The sequence below is a fragment of the Poecilia reticulata genome, chromosome 5 (assembly GCF_904066995.2).
Source record: "Poecilia reticulata chromosome 5, P_reticulata-male-v2, whole genome shotgun sequence".
Taxonomy (NCBI): Eukaryota; Metazoa; Chordata; class Actinopteri; order Cyprinodontiformes; family Poeciliidae; genus Poecilia; species Poecilia reticulata.
The window spans coordinates 27,743,646-27,768,813 of NC_088834.1; the positions used below are offsets into that span (position 1 = coordinate 27,743,646).

Genomic DNA, 25,168 nt, shown 5'->3' on the forward strand with positions numbered 1-25,168 from the left:
AATATTGCGACTGTACCCAATTAAGACATTGGTTGCAGTTCTTTCAAAACAACAGATGGGTCATGTGTCACAAAAGTCTGTGGATTTTTCTGGTAAGTAACAAAGTAACGATCTTCCCATTCCTCCTATTTTCTATACTTACTTATTATTGCAGGAGTGCAGGAGGAAGAAGTGGAAACAACATGTGGCTACTGTATAAGCATTTGGAGTAGTATAAATGTTTCCAGACATAATTTTTAGTCATATATTTATGACCTGCATTTTTTTAAGTATAGAAAAGAAAAGGAACACATTAAAAGTGACAGCATGTTAAGAGATCATCTTAAAAAGGTACTGTTCTTAGTTGCAATGCATTTCTGTGCCACTAGATGGCAGATTTTCGCAAGTCAACACATCTCAGTGAAGAGTGATCAGCACAGTGACAAGAACAAATTCAGGCAAAACAACAGACGTTTTGATTTTTTTAAATCAGATAGCTAAACATCCTGTTGGAATTTGGTCATTTTTCACTCTATTTTTTTTGTTTTGTTAAACTCTCTTTTAAAGGTGCTCCACTCTGACCTCAAGAGCAGGAAGCTGATTAACAGTACATATGGCCATCAGCCCAAAGCAAAGTGAATAAATACAGATGTTTTCCAGGTCAAAGAAGTACATTTTCCGTCATTCCTTGGACAATCATCAAACAAGCTGAGTTTCTTTTGTTCAGTAGAACAAATAGCTTAGACCCTTTTCTGCAACAGATCACATATTGCAGCCTGCATGCCACATCAGTTTTCCTCTGGAGGATGAATTGCTTATATTCACTGAGCATGTCTACCGTCAAATTGTTGAAACTGTCTAATTTTTCATTTGTTTTGTTGCCATCAGCAAGAATGTAGTGGAGAAAAACGAAACAGATCATGTAAAAGCGGCCAACGTGCTTCTTACGCACGTTACAGGAGAAGGATTAGGTCAGATAATAACAGACTGCAGACTAAAGGTTTACGTCATCGGAATAATGATTGGTTAAACGGATGAGAAACTTCTCAGAACCTTTTGAGTCTGCCTGGCATGAGAAAGATAAAAATAGTGAAGATATTCAAAAAATACTCTTAAAAATATTGTTGTTGTTTTTTTTATTAAACTAGAGCACAAAGAAAATAGCTTTGCATAATTTGCACATTCATATTTGCGCCAAGACAATTTTGTTCTCATTTAAACTATTGTCACTTATTATTTTCTATATATTTCCCACGGCCATGCTTGTTTAGATCTGTTATTGTACTTATTGCAGTTAATTTACAACAGCTCTCTAAAATGTTTGCGAGAAATATCAGAGCACTGAAAGTAAAACATGAAGTTTTACTTTCTTCAACCGTGTTAGTAATTTATTTGAGCTTGAAATCAGTTACCTTAAAATGAAGTGTTTGATGAAGATGTGAAAGCAGATCTTTGCCAGACATTTTAATCTTATGCGTATGAATTTTAAATTCCTTTTGAAAGACGACATGAAAACTATGTTTCTCTAACAAGTGAAGGTGACAGGGAGTAGAATTAGGATGGTGTTATTAGTTTTACATCTTGATCTTAAATCACTGAATTGTTTTTACGGCAGTCTGTTAAGAGATGTTCTCTGAACCTCTACCAGTAGGTTTTCTCCCAGAATTGCCCAGTTTTTACCCACATCGTTAACTCTGACCAGCTTTTTGAGTGTTCCTTGGTTTTTATGACTCTCGTTGTTTGCCAATGTTCTCCAACAATCCTCTGAGGCCCTCACAGAGCAACCAGAGAAAATAAATGACACACAGGTGGATTCTGTTCAACAATCGGCGACTTTATTTATGGGTACAAGAATAGCAGATGAAAATCTTAACACTAATACTCTGTCAGGCGTCTCAGTTTTTCCGCACCACGTTCAACCTTCTTACACATTAAGGGATTCAGATTCAGACATTTTGAACTTGGATATTTCCACCGTATCAAGCTAACTGTTTGGAGCAGAAACAGTTGTTGCATTCGTATCCAATTTACCTCTCAGCACAAACTGATCAGCAGAACGAATGCCTGCTTTCACATGACGCATGAGCAGCAGATGGGCCACTGCAGTGGAGCTTCAAGTTGTTGTGCTGCTGCTGCTGGTAGAAGCACCTTAGATTGCTTTTCCTAAAATTAACCCCCTAATGAGATGCCAACGATCTTGTTACTTTGGCAGCCCTGAACAACAAGGCTCCCATCTCTACATTGTCCCACCTGTGTTGTTTCTGCTTGACGAAGAGTCATTCTTCGCCAAGAAGAATGAACCCACTCTGACACTTCGCAGAGTGGGTTCTTTTGTTCTTTTTATGGAAAGTTCACATCATCCTTCAAGAAATGCATTTTGGCAACATACATTGCAGTATTTATCTGCATTTTATACTTTGTTTCAAGGACATTTAATAAATTGAGCCCTACTGCTGCACATTTGTTGTGTACAAGTATTTTACAGCAGGATTAATTTAACTCCAAAAGGAGAAACTGAAGGACGTGACTGGTAAAGAAAAAAAAGAAAAGAAAAGAAAAAGTTGGCTTCAGGTGCAGGCGCTAGCTCAGAGGTTAGCACCATTTTAGTTCCTGCAAGTTCATCAGGCTCCGCCCAGTGCTTATCCCACATTCTATTTGCCTCGGAAGTCGGATCTCGGAATGACGTCATGTCCAACTTAACCGTGTTACAAGTCGGAAAACCTGTGGGATCTGCTAATCGGTCTGCTCGGTAACCAGGCTAACAACCACTAGCAACAGGGACAATTAAATCTGGAACAAACTTCCAGAAAAATGCAAAACAGCTGAAACACTGAGTTCCTTTAAATCAAGGCTAAAACCTCTCTTTTAGCCTTGTGTTGCTTTTGACCCATAATAACTGGAACGTTGACCCACATAGTTGATGTGTATTGATGATTTTGATGGTGACACTTGGAAAAAGTGTGATCTCTGTTACTGGTTTCACCATTGGTGACTGTAGGATGCGTCTATCATGTTTCTATGTTTTCATGATGCAAAGCCGTTTGCACTGCCTTGTTGCTGAAATGTACTATACAAATAAACTTGATCTATTGATTGACTAAAATTTTCAGCATTCAAGCACTCTAGCAATAAAATGTAATAAAATACAAACCACCGGATATGCAAATCAAATGTTAACTTTTCACTTTTCACTACGTTTTTACATGCGCTGCACCCATGTTGGATTTTGAACCTGGGGTTGGTAAGAAACTCATAACTTTCCAAGCCAGAATTCACAATCATGCAGTTTAATTTGTCACAACAGACTTAAACAGGATAATAATCACTTCTTAAAATCAGCTTATTGTTGGAAGGCGTCTGTCTCCGCTAAAGCAACCCTTTTGTACAACCTTCTGCCGACAACGTTTGGATTATAATTAGCAAAAATGCAACAATCATGTTCCGTGTGGGAATCCACACAGCACATGGCGTTATCCGTTCTTGAGCCAGATAAAACAACACAGGTGGAGATCATCCACCCTAATGCTAACAGAAAGGAGGTTAACTGAGAGTCGGCTGAAATGTGATTAGCAATCCTAATAGCATTGGGGATTGGCTTAGCTGACTTCCAAGTCTTTCCTCCATAAGGAGCTAATTTAATCACTCTGTGCAGTGGGAGTGTAAGCAAAGGTCAATAGTTGCAACTAAACTACTGCAGGAAATTAAAAACTAGGTGTAAAATATTTCAGTTGGAGGGAGGGCGAAAAAACGATATTCTTCCAAATCCTCGATGGATGTATCCTGTATGCTGATGACTATGTGAAATAATTATAACTGGCAAAGATAAAATACACTGACAGGCAAAAACTGCTGGATTGCAACAAAACTTCTGCATGGCAACCCATTGTCACCAAAATTCATTAAAAATACATAAGTGCAAAAATAAATAAACAATTAACTAATTATTTATTTAATAATTAGTTAATTATTAAATAATTAACTAATTATTTATTAAATAATTAACTAATTCACCCACAGGTGAAAAATGGAGGCAGGAAAGTATAAAATTCAAATGCATCAATATGGGATACAAATAGGCAAACTGGACATCTGGAATCTGCTGACCAGTCCAGAGTGCGATCAACACAAATTGACCAAATTTATAACTTTTTCCACTGAAACCCACACATGGAGAGAAATCAGGTAAACTCCACACATCGAGGCAAAAACAAGTAATTCCAATTCAAATTAATTCAGGAGCTCCTATTCAGTCAAACATGATATCAGAACTTTTCACAGAGAGAAAAGACTCTAGAGCTTAGAAGTGAAAGTCAAAGGCTGTAACTGCACACACAGTCCAGTCACTCCAAGACACTTAAATACATTTTAATCCATCTAATTTATTTCAGAATTGTTCAAATCTAACATTTCTTTTTAGGTATTCCAGCTTCAGATTTCAAAAATATTCTTATTCTTTTCTAATTAACCCAACATAGTGCTTTTCTCCCTGTGATGGACTGGCGACCCGTCCAGGGTGACCGCGCCTCTCGCCCGCTGACAGCTGGAGATTGACACCAGCACCCCTGCTGACCCCAATGGGATTAGGGTTAAAAAATGGATGGATGGATGGATGGATGGATGGATGGATGGATGGATGGATGGATGGATGGATGGATGGATGGATGGATGGATGGATGGATGGATGGATGGATGGATGGTGCTTTTCTCATCTTCTAAGCTGGATATATCTTCACACCACTAACAGGTTGAAATGAAATGAGTCTTCATTCTACACCTCAGGCAATATTTGTAACTGTAAGTCAATTTCAATAAATATCACTGACTTTGGATTTTCTTTTCAAATTTCCTTGCATCAGCTTTACACCAAGCTCCATACTCAAGACAGATTAATGTTTTAATAGTATTCAATGGTTCAAATTCGTTCTATAACTTTTAGTCATAATAGCACGTTTTTGTACATCTATTTTGTGTATTTGACATACATTTTTATTTAGGACTTAGCATTAGAATTATGTTGGTAGAGTTGATGGTTTAATCAATATGCAATGTTTGGACTTATATAGGATATTGTGATTGACTATCAAATGCAGGCCTGGGATCTCACAGGGTGAGTACATTATAGGTGTTCTTAGGGCTGTTAGAACACAAAACAAGTACAAAACAAGTCTGGTTCTGAGCAGGCCTGTGTGTAGTTAAAAATATTAACTTTTCAATTACACACAATCCATTCAGTTTAGTTTAATTCAAAATCTGCAGTGGAAGTCATGTATCAAGTACCTGCAGAGAAACATTTTACTTGCAGAACACTGAAACTGGTTTTTATTAGCATTACATTTTTCTGATTGTACTAAACCATTTAGCTGCCCACACTGAAAACAATGTTTCTTTGAACCATCTAAAAAAAAAAAAAACTATTTTGTTACAGCTAATTTTATTAGTATTGCTCACATTATATTTCTGATTTGATTTTCAAATTTGATTTGCCAAATTTGGTTTGTTTTCAATTCACAAATAAAGATAATTTTATATGTTTTGCTCAAGCTACTATTCTGATTTGATTAAAAATCTAATAAAAGGAGTTGTAATAAATTCTAATAACTCTTTTGGTTGAAGTTTGTTCAGTGCACAAATTCAGTCTTTTAAAAATTCCGTGGTTTTTTTCGTATGTTTCTTATTATTACAATTTTTTTTTGTTTCCTACAACTCTTCTAATTTAAAACCGAAGTGTGCCAAGAACTCAGAGTCATAATCCAGCAGCAAGCTGGTGTGACCTCTGGATCCTCACTACATTTAACAGAGTGTCTTTCTGTTGCTGTTTATGGAAAAACCCAGGTCCACCATAGCAAAGTATATACATACTTGTAGTTTTGTATTTAAAATATCACATAAGTATTTGGACTAATAGGCTTTAATTCTTTCTATAAACCATCAATGGACAACTAGAATGCTAAAACTTTATGACAATACTCTGAGGTTGGATGCAATTCAAGCACGCCACAAAATACGACTTCCTATTTATTTATTTGTTCATTTTACCTCATATACTTTCAATTTATGACATTCCAGGTACAGGGAAAGTGCTCTTGGTTTTCCCAAGGCCTGGTTATTTCTGAGGTTGTTTTAATAAGGATGTTTTTAGTTCTCGAACACAATCAAATGTTTGTCGTTTGATTGTGAGCTTTGATCATTGAATGCATTACAGAGCATTTATATAGGTCAAATATAAATAGAAAAGGGACCAAGTCTTTGTGCTGGTTGTTGGGGATAATCCTAATCCCGCTCTGTCTTCACCCTGGAAGGTCTGCTCCTGAAAGATGAAGGTGACTGGAGAGGAAGTCAGAGAGTAGAAAACCTGGACGGGTGTCTTGCTGACATTCATTTGTCCAAATTTTTTTTTTTATCTAATACATTCATAATAACCAAGTCAGACATGATATGAGTTCTTATTTTTGAAAATGGACACAGGAGGATTTTAAAAAAATTATGGTTGGCAATATTTTGTGCTGAAAAAGAATTCTGTAGAACTGTTTTTTTATACAGAATCTAATGCAAGTACCACTGCAATTTGTGAAAGAGGTGCAGCGTTTGTCTGTTTTTATGCATTCCTCGTCTGAAACACTAAAACTCACCGTCTCTTCTGTGTGGCGTTGTTGGACAGAGACTTCCACGATTACTCCAACAGGAAGAATCCTTTAAGCTCTGTGACGAAGGCTAATTGCCAAAGAGTTAACACAAACAGCTAAAGTAGCGGGATGGATTATCCTGTTCTTTACATGGGATTATGAGACATGATGTTACAGGCAAACAGATTAACAGGCAACGGCCCGCTGAGCTTTTCCCCCAGAAAGTGGGATTAACCTGTTTTAACCAGGTTTTTACATTATGAACAAACTTCTCAATATAAAGCACTTGCACACCTGTAACAGCTGTCTGTAGGCGCATGCATGTTGGTGTAATCTCATGCGTTCGCCATTCTGGTTGGCAGAATTGGGAAATTTGGCAAAGATCTACCCAACATTTTAGATCACATCCTGAAGAAAACGTATATATAAACAGTTTGACAACGAGCAACACTAAAATAGCAGATTTATTCGGAGATCGCCTTTGTAAATGACTTAGATTGGTTAATGAAAAAACTCAATCAATTAGTCAATTATCAAATTAATTTGTTATGAGGTACAGCATTGTCTGAGGTGGGCGAGACTTTATAAATATCTGGAGGGGAAGAAAGAGGCATGTTTGAGATTTGGACTTGGTGGCATTCATGACTTCTCTCTCCATCGTTACTCTGTTTAAAATTTAAGTTCTTCATCCCAAGTTTCACGGTTCAGAAAGGAAGCGAAATGAGGTCCAACCGAGTCGTAGAGTTTCCAGAAGACTTCTGGATCCCAATCCCGTTGGACACAGACAACATCTCATCCCTCAGCCCTTTCTTGGTGCCTCAGGAACACTTGGGGAATTCGGGAACGTTCTACGCCATGGCCGGATTCACGTTCTTTCTTTTTGTCGTCGGCACTTCCATCAACACCCTCACCATCGTGTGCACCATGCGGTACAAGAAGCTTCGCTCCCACCTCAACTACATCCTGGTGAACTTGGCCTTGGCGAACCTTCTGGTGTCTGTGGTCGGCTCCTTCACCACCTGCTTCTCCTTCACATTCAGATATTTCTTCTTTGGGCCGCTAGCATGCAAGATCGAAGGGTTTGTCGCAACACTAGGGGGTAAGAGCTAATCGTCGGTCTTCTTCATGCTACATCGCAGTATATTGATGTTCAAAGTTAGGGGTCTCCAAACTTTTTCCTGTGAGGGCCACATAACTTTTCCCTTCTTTGGTGGGGGGCCGGAGTCAGTTTGTAACAGAAAAAGTGTGACGATTGTAGGAATGCCTAAATGTAAAAATGTATTGTTTTCCAGAAAGCACAATCAAATAACATTCTCTGGGTTCTTCACAGAACAAAAGTCGGGAAATAAATAATAACACTATTAATGAAATAAATAATAACCTAATAACCCTTTCTGGGATCTTCACAGAAAAATCCAGGAAGGAATGTTGTCAGTATTTTCTGAACTATGAGCCGCACCAGACTATAAGCAATAACCCCAAAGTTTTTTTTATTTTTTTTAAAAACCAGTAAACATACACATATAAGCCGCAGATATCTCTGCCGCTCCAGGTTTTCCTCAACGATGCAGCAGCAGCAGAGGGGGGGTGGACACCCAAAATTTTAGTCATAACAGGCCAATTGAATTTCACATTTATTACGGTTGAAAAAGAAAAAGTTGCCAAGATTAGATTTAACTGAACTGATTACGGTAGTTTCCGAACGGTAACTGTAACAGTAAAAGTGCTGATCCTTCATGTCTGCTACTAGCATGTGCTAAATGAAAATGGGCGCCTTCTTCTTCTTCTTTAGATTTAAACGGCAGCTTGCATCCATTATTGTTGCACTACTGCCATGTATTGTATCCTAATATCTATACCTCAAATTCTCATAACGATCCCAGTATTATAAAAAACAAAACAGCGAAAAATCTTCTTTTTCCCCTCAATGCTATTTAACTGATCAACAACATTCTCAAATTTCAATTCCCTATTAAAACCTAATTCTGTTTTAATGGGCGCTTTCTTCTTTTATTTCCAATTTTGACTTCCAATGATTCACTTCCTGCTAAAGAGCCCCCTGGTGGTTGAAGAAAAATCCACATATAAGCGGCTTATAGTCCGGAAAATACAGTATAAGAAAAAAAATCTGAATGCTCTCTGGTATTGTTCAGGGGGCCGGACCAAATGTGGAGGCGGGCCGGAACCGGCCCACGGGCCGTAGTTTGGGGACCACTGTTCAAAGTGGTTGAGACTTCTTCTTGGTTCTTCCAGGTATGGTAAGCCTTTGGTCTTTGGCAGTGGTAGCTTTTGAAAGATGGCTGGTCATCTGCAAACCTCTTGGCAATGTTGCTTTCAAGCCTGAACATGCGATGGCTTGCTGCGCAATCACCTGGATTTTCGCGTTGACAGCCTCAGTTCCACCCTTGCTGGGATGGAGCAGGTAAGCAAGGCACGCAGAAAATAAGTCAACCTGCTGAAGCAATGCTGTTAAACCAGCAAACCAAACTCTTGTTATTTCCCCCAGGTACATCCCAGAAGGCCTCCAGTGCTCCTGCGGTCCAGACTGGTACACAACCAACAACAAATACAACAACGAGTCCTACGTCATGTTTCTCTTCTGCTTCTGCTTTGCCGCTCCATTCACCACCATCATTTTTTGTTATTCTCAGCTACTCATAACTCTTAAAATGGTGGGAAAGCAGTAAAATTGCTGTTTCATGATCTTATTCAGTGAGTGCGGCGATCAGAGTGAAATGCACGGCCTTTTCAACAGGCAGCAAAGGCCCAAGCTGAGTCAGCCTCCACCCAGAAGGCTGAGAAGGAGGTGACCAGGATGGTGGTCGTCATGGTGCTGGGCTTCTTGGTGTGCTGGATGCCCTACGCTTCCTTCGCTCTTTGGGTCGTCAACAACCGTGGGCAAAAGTTCGACCTGAGATTAGCAACCCTGCCATCCTGCCTGTCGAAGGCCTCCACCGTCTATAATCCCGTCATCTACGTAGTCCTCAATAAGCAGGTGCGACTTTAACGATAAAAGTGTTTTCTAATAAAAGAAGCCAGGCATCATGACCAGTAGCTATGTAATTTTGGAAAGGATAGCCAGGGTAAAAGGAGGACTTAGAGAAGCATCAGTTTGTCTTCATTCCAGACATTTTAGATTATCTTTACATGCCACTTGGCTGTTCTTGACAATTTCCAGAAAATAACAACTAAGTCTGATGCTTTCCAACAGCTCAATAATTCTTTTGTTTTTTCTCACTCTCAGTTTCGAACATGCATGCTAAACATGCTGGGGATGGGGGATGGAGAGGAGGATGTCTCTACAACTCAGTCAGTGACTGAAATCTCCAAAGTTGGTCCGGCTTAGTCTGACCGTAATCCTCTATTAATTGCAAATGCTATGTCCAAACATTTTACAATCTGACAATAACAAAAATAATTAGAACAACTTAGCAACATTCTGCTAAATATGTTAATGAAAAAGAAAAACAATTGAACAAATTTTTTTATTGTATTTTGAAGAATTTCCAGTTTTTGCTTTTTTTAAAAAAATTAACATTTTTTTTATTAGGGGCATGCTACAGTTTAAACTGCCTCCAAGTTCATTTTTATTCAGTCGTTGTCATTTTGTTCCTTCCTACATCCACAAAGAGTTTCTCACCATTGATTTTCAGTTTATCTTTCTTTGTAGTGAAGTGTTTTCATGAGTTGTGCGCATGAGTAGAAATAAATATGCTCAAATCTCGCATGTCATTTTATTGTATGGTGCGATATTTCTGGAGGTCTTCAGAAACCCTGGAAGTTCAACAATGGCTCCATTTGTTTTGGCTCTGATGTGTTTGGCCTAATCGACAGTTATGAAATATAGCAGATTGTGATCCTTGATCAGGTCAAAAATAATTTCAGTCATCTGCTGTTGTTAGATATTATTTATTGGAGTCAGTTAATCATATTTTCTTACAATCATGAGGGAGTTAGGAGAGTTTATGGTGGTGATGTGATGCACATCTCAACTTATTACCTGATCGTGTACCAGCACAAAATTAAGATTTAAAAATAAAAATATAAAAATCTAATACGATTTATGCATTTTATATTCTATTCATGATAGGTGGTTAAAGTCAAATAAGGAAATAGTTTTTTTGCTAACCGAAGCAAAGACTACTTCAACTTTTAAGCGTGGGAGTAGAGCACTAGGAGGGTAACCGCTGCTAATTCACTAACAAAAGTAAAGAAGGATGCAGTTGAATATTTTCCAGTTCTGGAGAGAAAAAAAATCATAGCATCAATTTCAAGTTGCAGAAGCAAAGAATAATACTTCAACCCCAAGATAAGTAAAGATTCTCCCTCCCAACCTCGACATCAAACATCGAGAGGCGATAAATGAATCCTGTGATCCTGGTAAAAACAGAGAGGAAAATGTGGGTTCAGACCACTGAAGTTTAGCACAAATTGAAATTGTAGGCATGTAAATTTTTAAACAAAACAAAAACAAATAAATAACCTTTGGGTAACACTTTATTTGAAGGGGTGTGCATAAGACTGACATGACACTGTCATAAACATGACATAACATCTGTCATGAACATCAAGAAGTCTTTACGAATGTTTATGATTGTTGTCATGAAGTGTCATTCGGTAAATATTGGCACTTTTAATGCAAAGTTGCTCTAAAAGTTGCATTGAAAGTCCATTAAAAATGCCAACTTTGCATTAAATTATCATAATTTACAAAACCATGCAAAACTGACACTTTTAATGGACTTTCAATGCAACTTTTAGAGCAACTTTGCATTAAAAGTGCCAACAAGTTTTTTGACTAAATTAACAGGAAAACATTTTTTTTTTGCTTAAACTGAACTTATGCTATGAGCATATTAGGTCATGTTCTCCAATTTTTACAGTTTCACATTTTAATTAAACAGAACACTAAAGCAAATTTTCTTTCAAGGTATATTGCTTTAAAAAACACAATCAGATTCTTGAACAATCCAAACCAGAAATAAATTTGACATTAGCGAGACCAAACAACAATAGGCTACAAGTATTATGCGTGCTGGAGGACTAGCTAATCTTTTAGCCTCCGGCAAACGGATTAGCCAATTCCCGGGGTCCAGACACAGACAAGCAGTGAGAAGATACTGGCCAATTCTGAACTCCGACACTAAGACTCTAATCTCGGCATTAGCTAAAAGGTGGTGTAAGTTGTCACGGGAATACATGTAAAGCTTTAAATCCCATCCTTGAGCCAATTAAGTTGAGCCAGAGCAACGTTTAAAGTTCCTATAAAAGCCACTTTTCAGTAAGTCGGCATCAGACAGAGAGAAGCCCACCTCACTTAGGCGACAGGAAAAACATGAAGTATCACACCACTGTCTAAGTGTAGATTTAAAATTATACCGCATCCAGCTCGTATTTAATCATCCAGTCTAGTTGAAAGTTTTATTCAAAAACCAGCCCAATGAAGATGAGGACAAGTCGTCAAGAGGAAACTCCAGATGACTTCTGGATCCCCATCCCCCTGGAAACCGACAACATCACAGCCCTCAGCCCGTACTTAGTCCCCCAGGACCATTTAGGGAGCCTGGGGCTTTTTTATTCAATGTCAGCGTTAATGTTCTTCTTGTTTGTGGCTGGCACGGCCATCAATGTCCTCACAATCGCATGTACTATTCAATACAAGAAGCTCCGCTCCCATCTGAACTACATCCTGGTCAACATGGCTGTGGCGAACCTCATCGTCTCGTCCGTGGGCTCTTTTACCTGCTTCTACTGTTTTGCCTTCCGATACATGGCTCTTGGTCCTCTCGGATGCAAGATCGAAGGATTTACGGCGTCTCTTGGTGGTAAGAACAGGAAAATATTAGAGCAATCCCAGTCTGTGAAAGCTGGCTTCATGCTTTACCAGCTGAGTTAGAATTTAAGAGAGATGTAAGATATTGTGGAGAATTTAGTAACTAACTGTAACCCTGTCTGTCTGACAAGTCTTATATACAGTATGCCAACATGTGGTTCATCTGAATTCTGTCTTGTTTTTTCTCAGGCATGGTGAGCCTTTGGTCTCTTGCGGTGATTGCATTTGAAAGATGGCTGGTTATCTGCAAGCCACTCGGGAACTTTGCCTTCAAGTCAGAGCATGCTTTGTTCTTCTGTGCACTTACCTGGTTCTTTGCTTTGTGCGCTGCAGTTCCTCCACTAGTGGGATGGAGTAGGTGAGGACAACATTTTAGCGACGGATTAATCTAACACAGTAATGGAATCGTATTGCTACATGTATTGTCTGCTTTGCCAGATATATCCCTGAGGGAATGCAGTGTTCATGCGGACCAGACTGGTACACAACGGGCAACAAGTACAACACCGAATCCTTTGTGCTGTTCCTCTTCTGCTTCTGCTTTTCCGTCCCTTTCACTTGCATTGTCTTCTGCTACTCGCAGCTGCTATTCACACTGAAATCAGTAAGTGGGACTTTGTGAGCTACCCAGATTTGAATCGTTGATTTGTGTTTGGTGTGGCTTTTTGGCTCGGATTCTGACTCGACCTGTGAATCTGTAGGCAGCAAAGGCCCAGGCAGAGTCTGCCTCCACCCAGAAGGCAGAGAAAGAGGTGACCAGGATGGTGGTCGTCATGGTGCTGGGCTTCCTGGTGTGCTACGTGCCATACGCCTCCTTTGCGCTTTGGGTCGTGAATCATCGTGGACAGACGTTTGACCTAAGACTTGCTACCATACCGTCCTGTGTCTCAAAAGCCTCCACGGTCTACAATCCTGTCATCTATGTTCTCCTCAATAAGCAGGTAGGCTTATGGGGGGGTAAAAGACTGACGGTGGTATTATACTGTAAAGCTGAAGGAGAGACCAACTATAGACCTTTTCTGTCTTGAACATGGCCGATAAAGGCCGTCAATGCCCCCTAATGGTGGATTTTAAATATAATCAATGGCTCAAACTGCTTTCTAAGCATTCCACCTTAGATAGGTGTTCGTGTTACATTTTTTTTACTTCTTTTGCTAGTTGTCTGTTTGACTCTTGGATGTCAGCAATGTCCGAACCCCAATTATGTCGCCGCGTGGCAAAATCAACTTATCCTAACGAGATCGCATTTGATCCACGCTGAACGAAGGAAAGCATCTGAAGTGTCCAACTTTGCTTTTGCTTTCAGTTCCGCTCTTGCATGAGGAAGATGCTGGGGATGAGTGGAGGTGACGAGGAGGAGTCATCTGCAAGTCAGTCGGTCACCGAAGTCTCAAAAGTTGGACCCTCTTAAGATCTTGGCCTGTCTTGATTTGGATGACATGGAAATGACCAACTTTGATGTGTTTTTACTGTTGTTACATCTTAGGGTTTTCAAAGAAAAATATATTAAAAAAAAAAAAAAAAAAAGAGAAACAAGATTCATCTGATGAAGCTGATATTTTTCGGTGCATTTTACCATGGACATAAAGCAAAAACACATTCTAGAATTGTATTCTGATGTGAAAACATGGGTATTGCTTTTCTTCCCAAAAAAATGACTGAGGTCTCTGAAAACCCATAAACTACAAAATAAATGCATGTAGCACATCTGCCGCATGTGTGGATAAGTTGTTCTGCATGCCATGACTTGTAAGTATTTACTTGTATATATGTAGCAACAGAATTAATAAAGAGAAGCTCATATCCACTCGAAATTATTTGTTCACAAAGAAAGAGCACTGCCTGACGTGTTGGACCTGTGGGATGAATGGTATGTACTCACATAATATGATTACTGGTACTGTAAACCTAAGCTTCACAACCATATGGGTTTTATTGTTTCATGTCATTTTTTAATTCAAAAGTCTTCACACAAGAAGCATCAAATCTAAAAATTTTTATTTGACACGCATGAAGCATTTCAACACAAATTATTTTAATGTAAATAATGTAAATTAAGTATTTATGAATTTTAAAGAGGTGTAGTGTGGAAAAGAGAAGTCGTCACTGACTTGGCTACACGGCAAACAAAGCTGGTTTCCTTTTTTTCCAGGCATCACAGCAGCATTCGAAATGGCCGCCCTTCATCAGTCTCTGCTAGCAGTTCATCGATATATATGTACAAACTCACAACTCAAATTTAAATTGGCCAAGCCAATAATCTCACCTTCCCAGTGGGAAAAGAAAAACTTTCACATAAATAATGTAAACAATATCAGTAAATCTCAAGCAAAAATGCTCATTTAAAAGTCCATTTATTCTTTTGAACACTTTGATTTTCTTCCACGTCTCAACCAATAAAAAACTCCGGCACTAACTTACTATAAAGACGCTGGGTTTGAGGTGGGCCTCCTCTTTAGCCAGAACACAAAATGGCTGCCACAGCAGAGACACCGACATGGTAACAAAGACACCTACAGTATAAGTGAGGCAAACAGCAACATAAGGAGCCAGTGGAGAACAATGAAACCAGAGAGATATACTGTATATATACAGTGAGGAAAAAGTGGAGGATGATGACATGAGAACTGGAGGGGTTGATCACGGAGGGAAAACAGCGGAGTGAGTGCAGGCAGAGGGAAGTTAAGAGATGGGAAACAGCAGGTGGAGGGTTGGTGAGAGATAAAAACCACAGGAGGAAAGGAGACAATAAAGGTAAACAAAGGGGAAAAACCTGAAGCTAAGGCTATGTTCATACAGCAAGATGAATGCAAACTAAATGCAATTGTTTTGTCCATATCCGACGTTTTCATGGCAGTCGCAACAGTCCGCTTCTTAGCTTTTACTTTTACTCCCATTGCTGAATAAATTAAAACTGATCCATACATAGACAGTAGCATCCATTATTATGCTGCTGTGTGATGCCGTCATTCTTTTTCTGCATTCGTGGGTTGATTTGGGGTCGTAAACCGCTCACACAGAAGTTCGATTGTTGTCATATTTAATTAGTAATATGAACGACCACAAAAAAGGAAAATGAAACAGATTTTAGCAACAACAAAAAATGAAGACCTACTGTGAAAACATAGCCTAACCTAGCAACATAACAGTCCAATGTGCAAATAATAAGAAATGACATAATATCAAGGATTCAACTGTGATTATCTAAATACATGAACAATAAATATAATCAAATCTGTAACCCAAAGTTCAAATACGCACATATCATGACAAGATTTGGCAGGCCATTGTTAAGAGCGTTGCTTCCTTCATATGTAAAACATTTTTGTCGCTTTTGTTATGGAGTTCTCTAGAAAGAGTCTTCATCTACCAAACTCAGTGCAGGTTGCTTGTAGGAAGGTTTTTGAAACATTTTGTTGTCCAGACAAAAAATTAACTTATAGCCAGAAAACAGTTGGTTGTTTTGGGGGTGGAGGGGTTGGTACTTAGACTGTTTCCAAAACTAATAAAGGCCCAAGTAAAAGTACAACAACGTGCAAAAAGTACATTTAGCATAATAGCTCCCCTTTTGACCTCAAACCAGGGTACGTGCTGAATCAGGATTTTAGTGCACATTTACTCTCTTAGAAAATATCCCAAATAAAAGAACTATATTACACATTGAACAAGAACGTACAATCACTTATTTCATAAATTACATATTTATTTGACAAATGCTTGTTGTTTTGGCCATCTTGGTCTCTTGTAGTTTGGTGAAAAACCTGGAACACAAAAAAACCCAACACATGTAGACACACCGAGACAGTGATCTCTATACACTCGTCACACAAACTGTACTGTGACAAATCAAACAAGTAATTAAAATGTTAGTGCTGAAAAAGTAAACAGGTCCCAACATAACATTATGACCATCTGCCTGGAACAGCCATTTTTTTTCACATCAAAATATCTACACTCCACAGTTGATGATAAAACCTCTGTGTGTTTCTGGTGCTGTGTTATATGCCTCGCATATGTCATCTACCCAGGATGCATTGCAGCGTAAACAACATGGCGACATCCATGTGACAGTATTTATTTAACTTTATAAAAACTGAATAGTCTATAATTTTTTTTATATAATTTTTATGTCTGAAATAAATGCTTCTTAAATAAATTATATTCTAATTCTATTAGAACTCACTGTGGATCCCTTTTAAGAGACTGAAAGCTGAGTGAGTACTTCAAAAAGATTCTTGAATATCCAGGCTAAAGTCAGCTTTAAATGAGATAAAATATAAATTAAATCACTGTGTTATAACAAGATTACCGGTTTCACTCACCTTACTTGTCAGTGGTCATAATGTTTTGGCTAGTTGTTGTTTTCACTCGTAAGCTTTTCTAACACTTTAATGCAATAGAGTTAAGGCAGTTTGCTGGATAGGATTATCTTTTGGAATAAATGAAGTCAGTGGTTACCTAAAGAGAAAAGAAAACAACAGACATTTACAGATAAAAAAACAACTTTTCTTTTCTCAGATCTGTTTCACATTGTAACATGTTTGTTTAAATGGCACTTAAAAAATGAAATACATTTGGAAAAAAAGCATCACGAAAGTCAAACACAAAGTTCTATTTTCACTCTGAAGAGTTAATCAGTCCAACTAAAACATCACAGCGCTGGAATTGACCCTGGAACTTCTTACTGTAAAAGTAAGAAAAAAGGGAGATCAGAAAAATCTGGTTATGAAAGGCAAAAAAAACAAAAACATTTTATGAAGTGATTAAGAAAAACCTTGAGAGAATATTACCTGATGTTAAGTGAACTCAGAACCATGAGATCAGCAGTGGCCGATTTGGCTCACTTGGCACCAGAGTAATTTTCTGTCCACCTTAACGGTCACTACACCACACATGTGAACCACCTGTTGCTCAACACAGCAGCTTAAGACCTTTACCGCCAGTCATTCCCGTCGCTTGTCGGGAGCAAATCCGAGTTCTGCTAGTAGTGAACTTTTGCCAAATATGAATAGTTCAGAACTAGCGGAATTCCAGACTTACCCTCGAAATATCCCAGCATCGCATGGAAAGTTTGGGCAGTATCAAAAAAAAAGTTACAAGTTTCAACCTTATGCTAAATGGAGATTTTCGTTACAGTAAAAATGCTAATACTTCTAACAGTTTTTTATATCTAACATGTATTCTAACACAAATACAGACATGCAAAAGTGTTATATATCTAAGCGATAGAAAGAAAATCTAAATCTTTACAAAATTAAAAAAAAAATCCTCAGTTCCAGGTCCATCCTCTTCTTGAAGTGAAAGAAGTCCTTGCGCCACATGGAGCACTTATTAAATGTGTGAGCAAGCACATGGTATAGATCCAATAAGAAAGAAAGAAAGAAAGAAAAAAACAAAGCACACATGAAAGGATTAAAGTAAACCACTACAGAAGCTTTGATTAGGCTGAGTGTGCTCCTGACGTGACCTGTTATTCCGGAGCGATTACCTTCTTACGGAGTGAGCATGCCAAAAGTAATTACTCTATGCTAAGCAGTGTTGTGGAGCAACCTGAGCTGTCCGTATAATCTGATTTGGTCTATTGGGGCATTAGATATCCTCACTTGTGTTTCATTTGGTCAAATCAAGACGTTGTTGGTTTAGTGCTGTGCACTAAATAATACAGTACTTCAGTTCACATCAATTTTGAAACCACCGTAAAACTTCTAAAATACGTACAAGAAGGTTTGAATGCATTCCACTAATATTATACAGTAAGGACGTAGGCCTATTACTGAAACTAATAGACGACTTAAGTGGCCAAATAATGCAAAGTACTAAATTTAATAGACTGAAACAGCAAAGAGATGCTTGAGAAATGCAATCCCATTACGTTACGTTTCTTGGGAGCAGCAGTTTTTAATCCATAAATTGCTGAATCGGCGGTACATCAAATAGAGAAGGGGAAGACATTCAGAAAATGACTCTAGATTGGGAATCAAAACAGATAATGTTAAAAGCTCTAAAGACAGATTAAAGCCTTTTTAAAAAAACTGTTGTTTTTTTAAAATCAAATTGCTAAATAACTTAATGGCAAAGCCTAGGTCAGATCTTCAACCAACAAATAGGTCAAGTGGGCAACCTAATACTAGCTTACTAACGAGTTGATTAAAAAAATAACCCACAGGTAATTGTTGCTAATGTAGCAGGATGAAGCCTGTCCCAAGATTGAGGACACCTGGCCCCTAATTATCTCCTAATGGGTGTAGAGTATAAAGGGAGACTCGCTCACTTTTGGTCATGCTTCAGTGTGAAGGTTGCTTCTTAAGCTTGCAGGGCCAGAACTCTTAACACCAGTAAGTAATGTTTCTCCTCCTGTATAAGTGCTGCAATTTCAGTGGTTGATTCAAATTGTTTAAATTTAGAAACTGCCTGAAGCCTCCTGCTTGGTACTGGGGTATGGCTGCACTTTACCCTCCCCAGTGCAGTTTAGCAACACAAAATGGGTATGTATTGTTTTATTGCACCCATGCAGCTCCATAACGCAAAAAGACAATTGCCATATAAAAAAAAAAATTCCCTCCGCGGGTGGTCTTTCATCCTCTGAGCTCAGGTCCTCTACCAGAGGCCTGGGAGCTTGAGGGTTCTGCGCAGTATATTGGCTGTGCCTAGAACTGCACACTTCTGGACTGAGATGTCTGAGGTTGTTCCTGGGATCTGTTTTAACTACTGCTCCAGTTTGGGGGCGACTGCCCCGAGGGCCCTGATGACCACAAGCATTATGTTGGAATGCTACTACTCAAGTATTTATATATATATATATAAAAAATACCGGCAAGCTGATCCTCCTACTGTTGGGCCGGAAGGGTCTCTCTGGTCGGGGTGGAGCTATCCAGTTCTAGTAGGTGACAATGGCTTCCTCTACCTTCTACCATTTCTAAAATCACCTACTAACCTGTAACTTAACTTCAGACGTAAAGCTGCTGCAGCTCGCTGGAGACCCTGCTGCTTTTTTGTTTTCAGCTTTGTTTCTTCAATTTTCAGTTTGGTTTCTTTTGTGCTTTTGAGATTTACTTTGGATCATTCTATTCTGTGTGGCTGCGGTTGGCAGCCTTGGGTTCTTTTAAATTACCCAAGTAAAATTTTTAATTATGTCCGAGGTTAAGGGTAACCTTATTTTAGCCCTTGCCCGTGTCTAAGTTTTTATTTGCTTTGTTTAATCCCACCCTTTTGTCTCCTGGCTGAGAGCTGAAGGCTGTGGGAGGGGGGAAAACCTCCAGGTGGACGGACCTGTGTGCTGTGAGTAACCAGTATTGGGATTTCTTCACGATTGTCTGTTCACAAGTGCATGGGGTGATTAATTCATTCGTTTTAAGAACCAGTTTCCCACATTTGGACTGCCCTCCCCTGCTGGTAAGGCTCATTACTGTTCCCTTCCCATTGTGGCTCCTTAAATTTTAATTGTCTTTGAAAACCATGGCACAATAAAGTGCATTATTTTGTGGAATAAAGTCTTGTTCTCATTGGTGACGTGCCTTACTGGCGATCTGTTTCCTTGGGTGCAATTCCCAAGGTGGCGTTGACAACTCCTGGTTTCCCTGCTTTAGGGCAGAGTATTAAAAGTCATATCCTTGTGGTGCCACACTAATGTCCATTTGCTATGGACAGTTGTCAACCTTGGGTACCGTGCACACAGACAATCTTCGTTGTTGCCCTACATGTCTTTGCTCACACAAATTTGCAATTTTGGAAGACCAGAAACGATCGTTTATCACAGGGCTCCAGAATGGACACATTTCAAAACGCTAGTACATCTGAGTCGCATTTTTATTTAATTTTTGTCCACTACGCATGCGCCGCATTTTCTCAACTGGTCCGTGTGCACAGGGCCCAGCTGCCTCCACGGGTCCATTTTACTAAGTATAATAAGAGGTATTCTGGACATGAGCGACCTGCTGCATAAAATGAGACACCTGCAGACGGTAGGTCATAATAGCAGACTGCATTATTTAAACTTCCTCTTTCATTTCAATAATTGTAACTAGCAGGTTTGTTGGCAACGTTGAGGCTTTCCTTAATGTTTTACCTACCACACTGAACAACTTGTATATTGGGACAATAAAATTCATGAATGACAAATATTGCTCATCTACATTCACAACATGACCAACTCTGGTCAATGTGTAAATACTGAAGATAGAGCTATATTCACAAACTACAGATAACTAGCTGTAGTTTGTGCAACAACGTAGCAACTAAAAGGCTAATTTATAATGTGATAACTGGGATTCATGTACGTTGAATATGGTGTTTATAAGCTGACTATTCCAAAAGGTTTTTCTCCAGACTGACATTACATTTTATGACAGCTACATTGTTGCAAACATAGACATGTGCTGCTATGTATTAAAGTAGACATTTTTTTAAAACGCGCCAAGAACGCAAAACAAATTAGCAATAGCATGACAAAAAATACTAAATCATGTTAGCTTGGTCACACAGGAGTGCTTCCAAGCAGAGTTGTACAATATAAAATATTGGAATGTCAAACTGATTAAATATCGATGTCAATCGCGATATGAATCCGTTTTCTCCTCCAAATTCTCTGCTTGAGGCATAGAATACAAAATGTTCAATTAACTTAGCTTTTTTTTTATTTTATGTGAGAGCAACTGGAATATCCCGATAATAACTGCAATAGAACAAGCCCAAATTACATAGAGTAGGGGATGGGGGGAGAAATCCTTTTCAAATTCCTATACAAAATGTCTCTTGTGTACATGTAACATGCATTTTGCAAGACGGCAGAACTTTGGCACTCTTGCGTTCCATAGATGCAATTCCATAGGTGGGAAACACAATTATTTTGCTTGTGACAGCTGTATAATCTCTTCTAAAAAAGCAAAAATATCTAATTATAGATTATTGGCCTCAAATCATTAGATGAGGAACTCCAAAACTATTTAACTCTGGGGTGCCCAAAGTCGGTCCTCAAGGGCTGGCATCCTGCATGTTTTAGTTCTCTCCCTAGTGGTTGTAACAACGTTCTGAGCAAGTCAATGTTCTCCTTAGGCCTTCTAATGAACCATCATTGGATCCAGGTGTGCTAAACCCAGGAGAGAACTAAAACATGCAGGATGTCGGCCCTCGACTGACTTTGGACATCACTGGTTTAACTGATTACACAGAAATGAGACTCAATACAGAAAGACCCAGTTTATCAAATGGGTCAGTGACATGTCTGAGAAATTTCAGTGGCATCAGGTCTTTTGTAAAATCAATGAGAGGCGGGGTACATACTGGGTACATAACACAGAGAGACAAATCCCTACGGTGTTGTTGCTGCAGTACACTTAATTTTAAACCACCAATCAGCATTTTATGTATGACCTTTTGAGCAGAAGGAATAAAAAAACCTTGCAATCAAGAATGGGCTGCTGGACTGCAAATCCCTGCTGAATTGCTTGCCTAGTCCTAACCTAAGATGTCCCTCATCATATTAAGGGCTAATGGTGGTAAAACATTAACGGTTGAAAATGCAAAATAAAACAAAAGAAAAAATCCCTCTACAAACAGAACTAAGTGTTTCGAAAGCTTAGAAATCAAAGTTTTCAGAAAGTGGATTTTCTGGAACGGATGCCGTGGCCAAATACCAATAATGCTATTACGACAATGACGTGAAAAGTAGCCTAGTAGGTGGGTAGAGAAAAAAAAAAAATCCAATGGTCTGAGGTGAATCTTCTTTCCGGATGGATTAAAGGTGTCCGACTTGCTCCACATGTCAGCAATTACAACAGTCACGGTAACTGTGCCACAGATCTCTTATCCTCAGAATCAGCTTTAAGAGGTGTCCTTTCTAGCCAACCAGACAGCAAAAACAAATGTAAAAGTGTATTTGTTTCCTATGTAAAGCAGCATTTATTTAAAAAGCACAGGGTTATGTTTAATACACCTGCAATTTTAAGAAGTATTTGTTACTAGGCTCCTGGAAATGTCATACGGTCAGAAATGTATCTGTGAAAACTCTCCATTTAATCCACATATTGGGTGAGAGTACGGAAATCCACTCAGTGTCTTAATCTCATTAAATCTTTTAAGTGTAGTTAAAAAAAAAGTGTCTTTGTCTGGTAAGATCCGTGCCAAATGGCACACGGTGTCTGTAATATGATTGTGAAGTAATCCGCTCAGAGGTCACCGAGGCGTCGGTATAAAAGCTAAAGTGTGAAGTGCAGATCACCTAGGGAGGTTACAAGTGAGAGAACGAGCTGAGAAACCTTCTTTCCAGATCAGGATGGCAGAAGAATGGGGAAAACAGGTGTTTGCTGCCAGGCGGCACGAAGATACAACAAGAGGCGCCGCATTCACATACACAAACAGCAATCATACAAAAGGTAGGCGTTTTGTTTTGAATTATTTTGTGTTTAAACCTGGTGTTGTGTAGACACTGATTTTTGTACAGTTCCACAACCTGAAATATCACCGGACTGAGATGTGCTGTAGTTTATGAACCTCTATTTGACCTAATGCTAACAAGCACAACATAAACTGTCGTGTGAGATTTTTGAAAATTTAGATTTTGGTTAATTTTTAAACACCGACCAATTTGTCTGCAGTTACATGTAACAGAAGTCATGATGGCAACATGTGAGGTTTAAAAAAAGACGATGCTTCTGAATTAGAACAAAGTTTGACCACGTGTGATTCAAAAGCGTGGATCTTTGCTTGCAGATCCCTTTGAAGGACCAAACTACCACATCGCTCCTCGATGGGTTTACAACGTCTCCACACTCTGGATGTGTATCGTGGTCGTTTTATCAGTCTTCACCAATGGCCTCGTCTTGGTGGCCACAGCAAAGTTCAAGAAACTTCGTCATCCTCTCAACTGGATCTTGGTCAACCTTGCCATTGCTGATCTTGGAGAGACAGTCTTTGCCAGCACCATCAGTGTGTGCAACCAGTTCTTTGGATATTTCATTCTGGGACACCCAATGTGTGTCTTTGAAGGCTATGTTGTCTCAACTTGTGGTAAGTTGCCACAAGTTAAGTGGTAATTTATGTTCCAGACCTGTAAATTTATTTTAATCAAACCTAAAGATGAATCATGTTTGTAGTCTGTTAAATTGCATGTGTGCATCTATAATCTTTACAGGTATTGCTGCTCTGTGGTCCCTGACTATCATCTCTTGGGAGAGATGGATAGTTGTGTGCAAACCTTTTGGAAATGTCAAGTTCGATGCCAAGTGGGCCACAGGTGGAATAGTTTTCTCCTGGGTCTGGTCTGCAGTGTGGTGCGCTCCTCCCATCTTTGGATGGAGCAGGTAATCTAGTTGTATGATTTTTATATCCTCGATAATCAGCAGAGCAAGAACTGATTGTTTCCTTGTATCAGGTATTGGCCTCATGGACTGAAAACATCCTGCGGACCTGATGTGTTCAGTGGAAGCGATGACCCAGGGGTCCTGTCCTACATGATTGTCCTCATGATTACATGTTGCATCATTCCTCTGGCTATCATCATCTTGTGCTACCTGGCTGTGTGGTTGGCCATCCATGCTGTAAGTTTTATCCCTCACTGCTTTTTTTTCTTCAGATTTATCGTAGCACTAAAGAAAGTTTGTTAAAATCTGACTTCATGTTTTGTTGGCTACAGGTTGCTATGCAGCAGAAGGAATCTGAGTCGACCCAGAAAGCTGAGAGAGAAGTGTCCAGGATGGTTGTAGTCATGATCATAGCTTACTGTGTCTGCTGGGGACCCTACACCTTCTTCGCCTGCTTTGCCGCAGCCAACCCTGGATACGCCTTCCATCCTTTGGCCGCTGCCATGCCTGCATACTTTGCCAAAAGCGCCACCATCTACAACCCTGTTATCTATGTCTTCATGAACCGACAGGTGGGCATAGCGACACAGTTGTCACTTTTTGTTTTTTATCATAACAAATATGTGTTTTGTTTTGTATATAACTTTCCCTCTGCTCTTTCATTTGCAGTTCCGCACATGCATCATGCAGCTCTTTGGCAAACAGGTGGATGATGGTTCTGAAGTGTCCACATCAAAGACAGAGGTCTCCTCTGTGGCTCCTGCATAAACCTTCATGTTCTCTGTTTTGGACCTGTGACCTGTGCAGAAACTATTTATTGTATGTTTTTCTTTTAATGAACATAGTTGCATTGCAAAAAAAGGGGAAAAAAAAGAGTGACTGCATCATGCATGAATGTGTAACTGATCTTTTTTGAAATGAATATAAAATATAAGGCATTATTTAAATTTTGTTTTCTGTGTATTTTTTGTAGTACAGTGTTTTTTTTGTTTTTGAAAGAACAATGCTAACATTCTGTCAATTGATGTTTTGAGATCACCTAGCTTTTTACAATGTGGAAGATAAAAAATGAATACCATAAGAGCAGGTGTGAATAACTTTATTAAGGCTCAGAGAAAACAAATCCTGAATCTCTACTTATTGGATTAAAAAAATTAGGCATGTTTTGGTTTTGTTTCTGAGGTCTCCTGGCCTGACTGTGAAGGAAAAGTACATATTGTTGATCCATGATCCTGGTAGTTCTTTTTATTTATACATTCTCTACCCTCAGTTGGATTACTTTAAATTCAACAACTCTGGGAATTTTTATTTTCTGGAGGAGAAAAAATGGGATGTACAGCTGATCCTAAAACAAAGTTCCACTTTGTTAAAACAGCTGCTGCCCGCTGAGATAACAATGTGTGCTTCTTCCCCCCCCCCCAACACATCCCACTAAT

General features: G+C 39.0%; 3 protein-coding genes and 1 long non-coding RNA gene across 4 annotated transcripts; 3 read left to right on the forward strand and 1 right to left on the reverse strand.

Annotated features, from left to right (window-relative positions):
* Positions 1 to 7,216: 7,216 nt before the first annotated feature.
* On the forward strand, positions 7,217 to 10,152 carry opn1sw2 (opsin 1 (cone pigments), short-wave-sensitive 2). The gene is given in 5 exon segments (NM_001297456.1): positions 7,217 to 7,701; positions 8,856 to 9,024; positions 9,109 to 9,274; positions 9,358 to 9,597; positions 9,847 to 10,152. Coding segments are annotated over 5 exon segments (1,056 nt in total). The 5' UTR covers positions 7,217 to 7,322; the 3' UTR covers positions 9,949 to 10,152.
* Positions 10,153 to 11,896: 1,744 nt separating this feature from the next.
* LOC103465548 (blue-sensitive opsin) lies at positions 11,897 to 14,083 on the forward strand. Its single transcript, NM_001297454.1, is given in 5 exon segments — positions 11,897 to 12,427; positions 12,625 to 12,793; positions 12,874 to 13,039; positions 13,137 to 13,376; positions 13,742 to 14,083. Coding segments are annotated over 5 exon segments (1,065 nt in total). The 5' UTR covers positions 11,897 to 12,042; the 3' UTR covers positions 13,847 to 14,083.
* Positions 14,084 to 15,458: 1,375 nt separating this feature from the next.
* On the reverse strand, positions 15,459 to 18,327 carry LOC103465547 (uncharacterized). Its single transcript, XR_533810.2, has 2 exons — positions 17,226 to 18,327; positions 15,459 to 17,119 (listed from the first exon to the last, which is right to left on the reverse strand). It is a non-coding gene; the product is annotated as an uncharacterized LOC103465547 (long non-coding RNA).
* Positions 18,328 to 22,705: 4,378 nt separating this feature from the next.
* On the forward strand, positions 22,706 to 24,586 carry LOC103465546 (red-sensitive opsin-like). Its single transcript, NM_001297452.1, is given in 6 exon segments — positions 22,706 to 22,805; positions 23,143 to 23,439; positions 23,564 to 23,732; positions 23,804 to 23,969; positions 24,065 to 24,304; positions 24,402 to 24,586. Coding segments are annotated over 6 exon segments (1,071 nt in total). The 3' UTR covers positions 24,501 to 24,586.
* Positions 24,587 to 25,168: the final 582 nt, after the last annotated feature.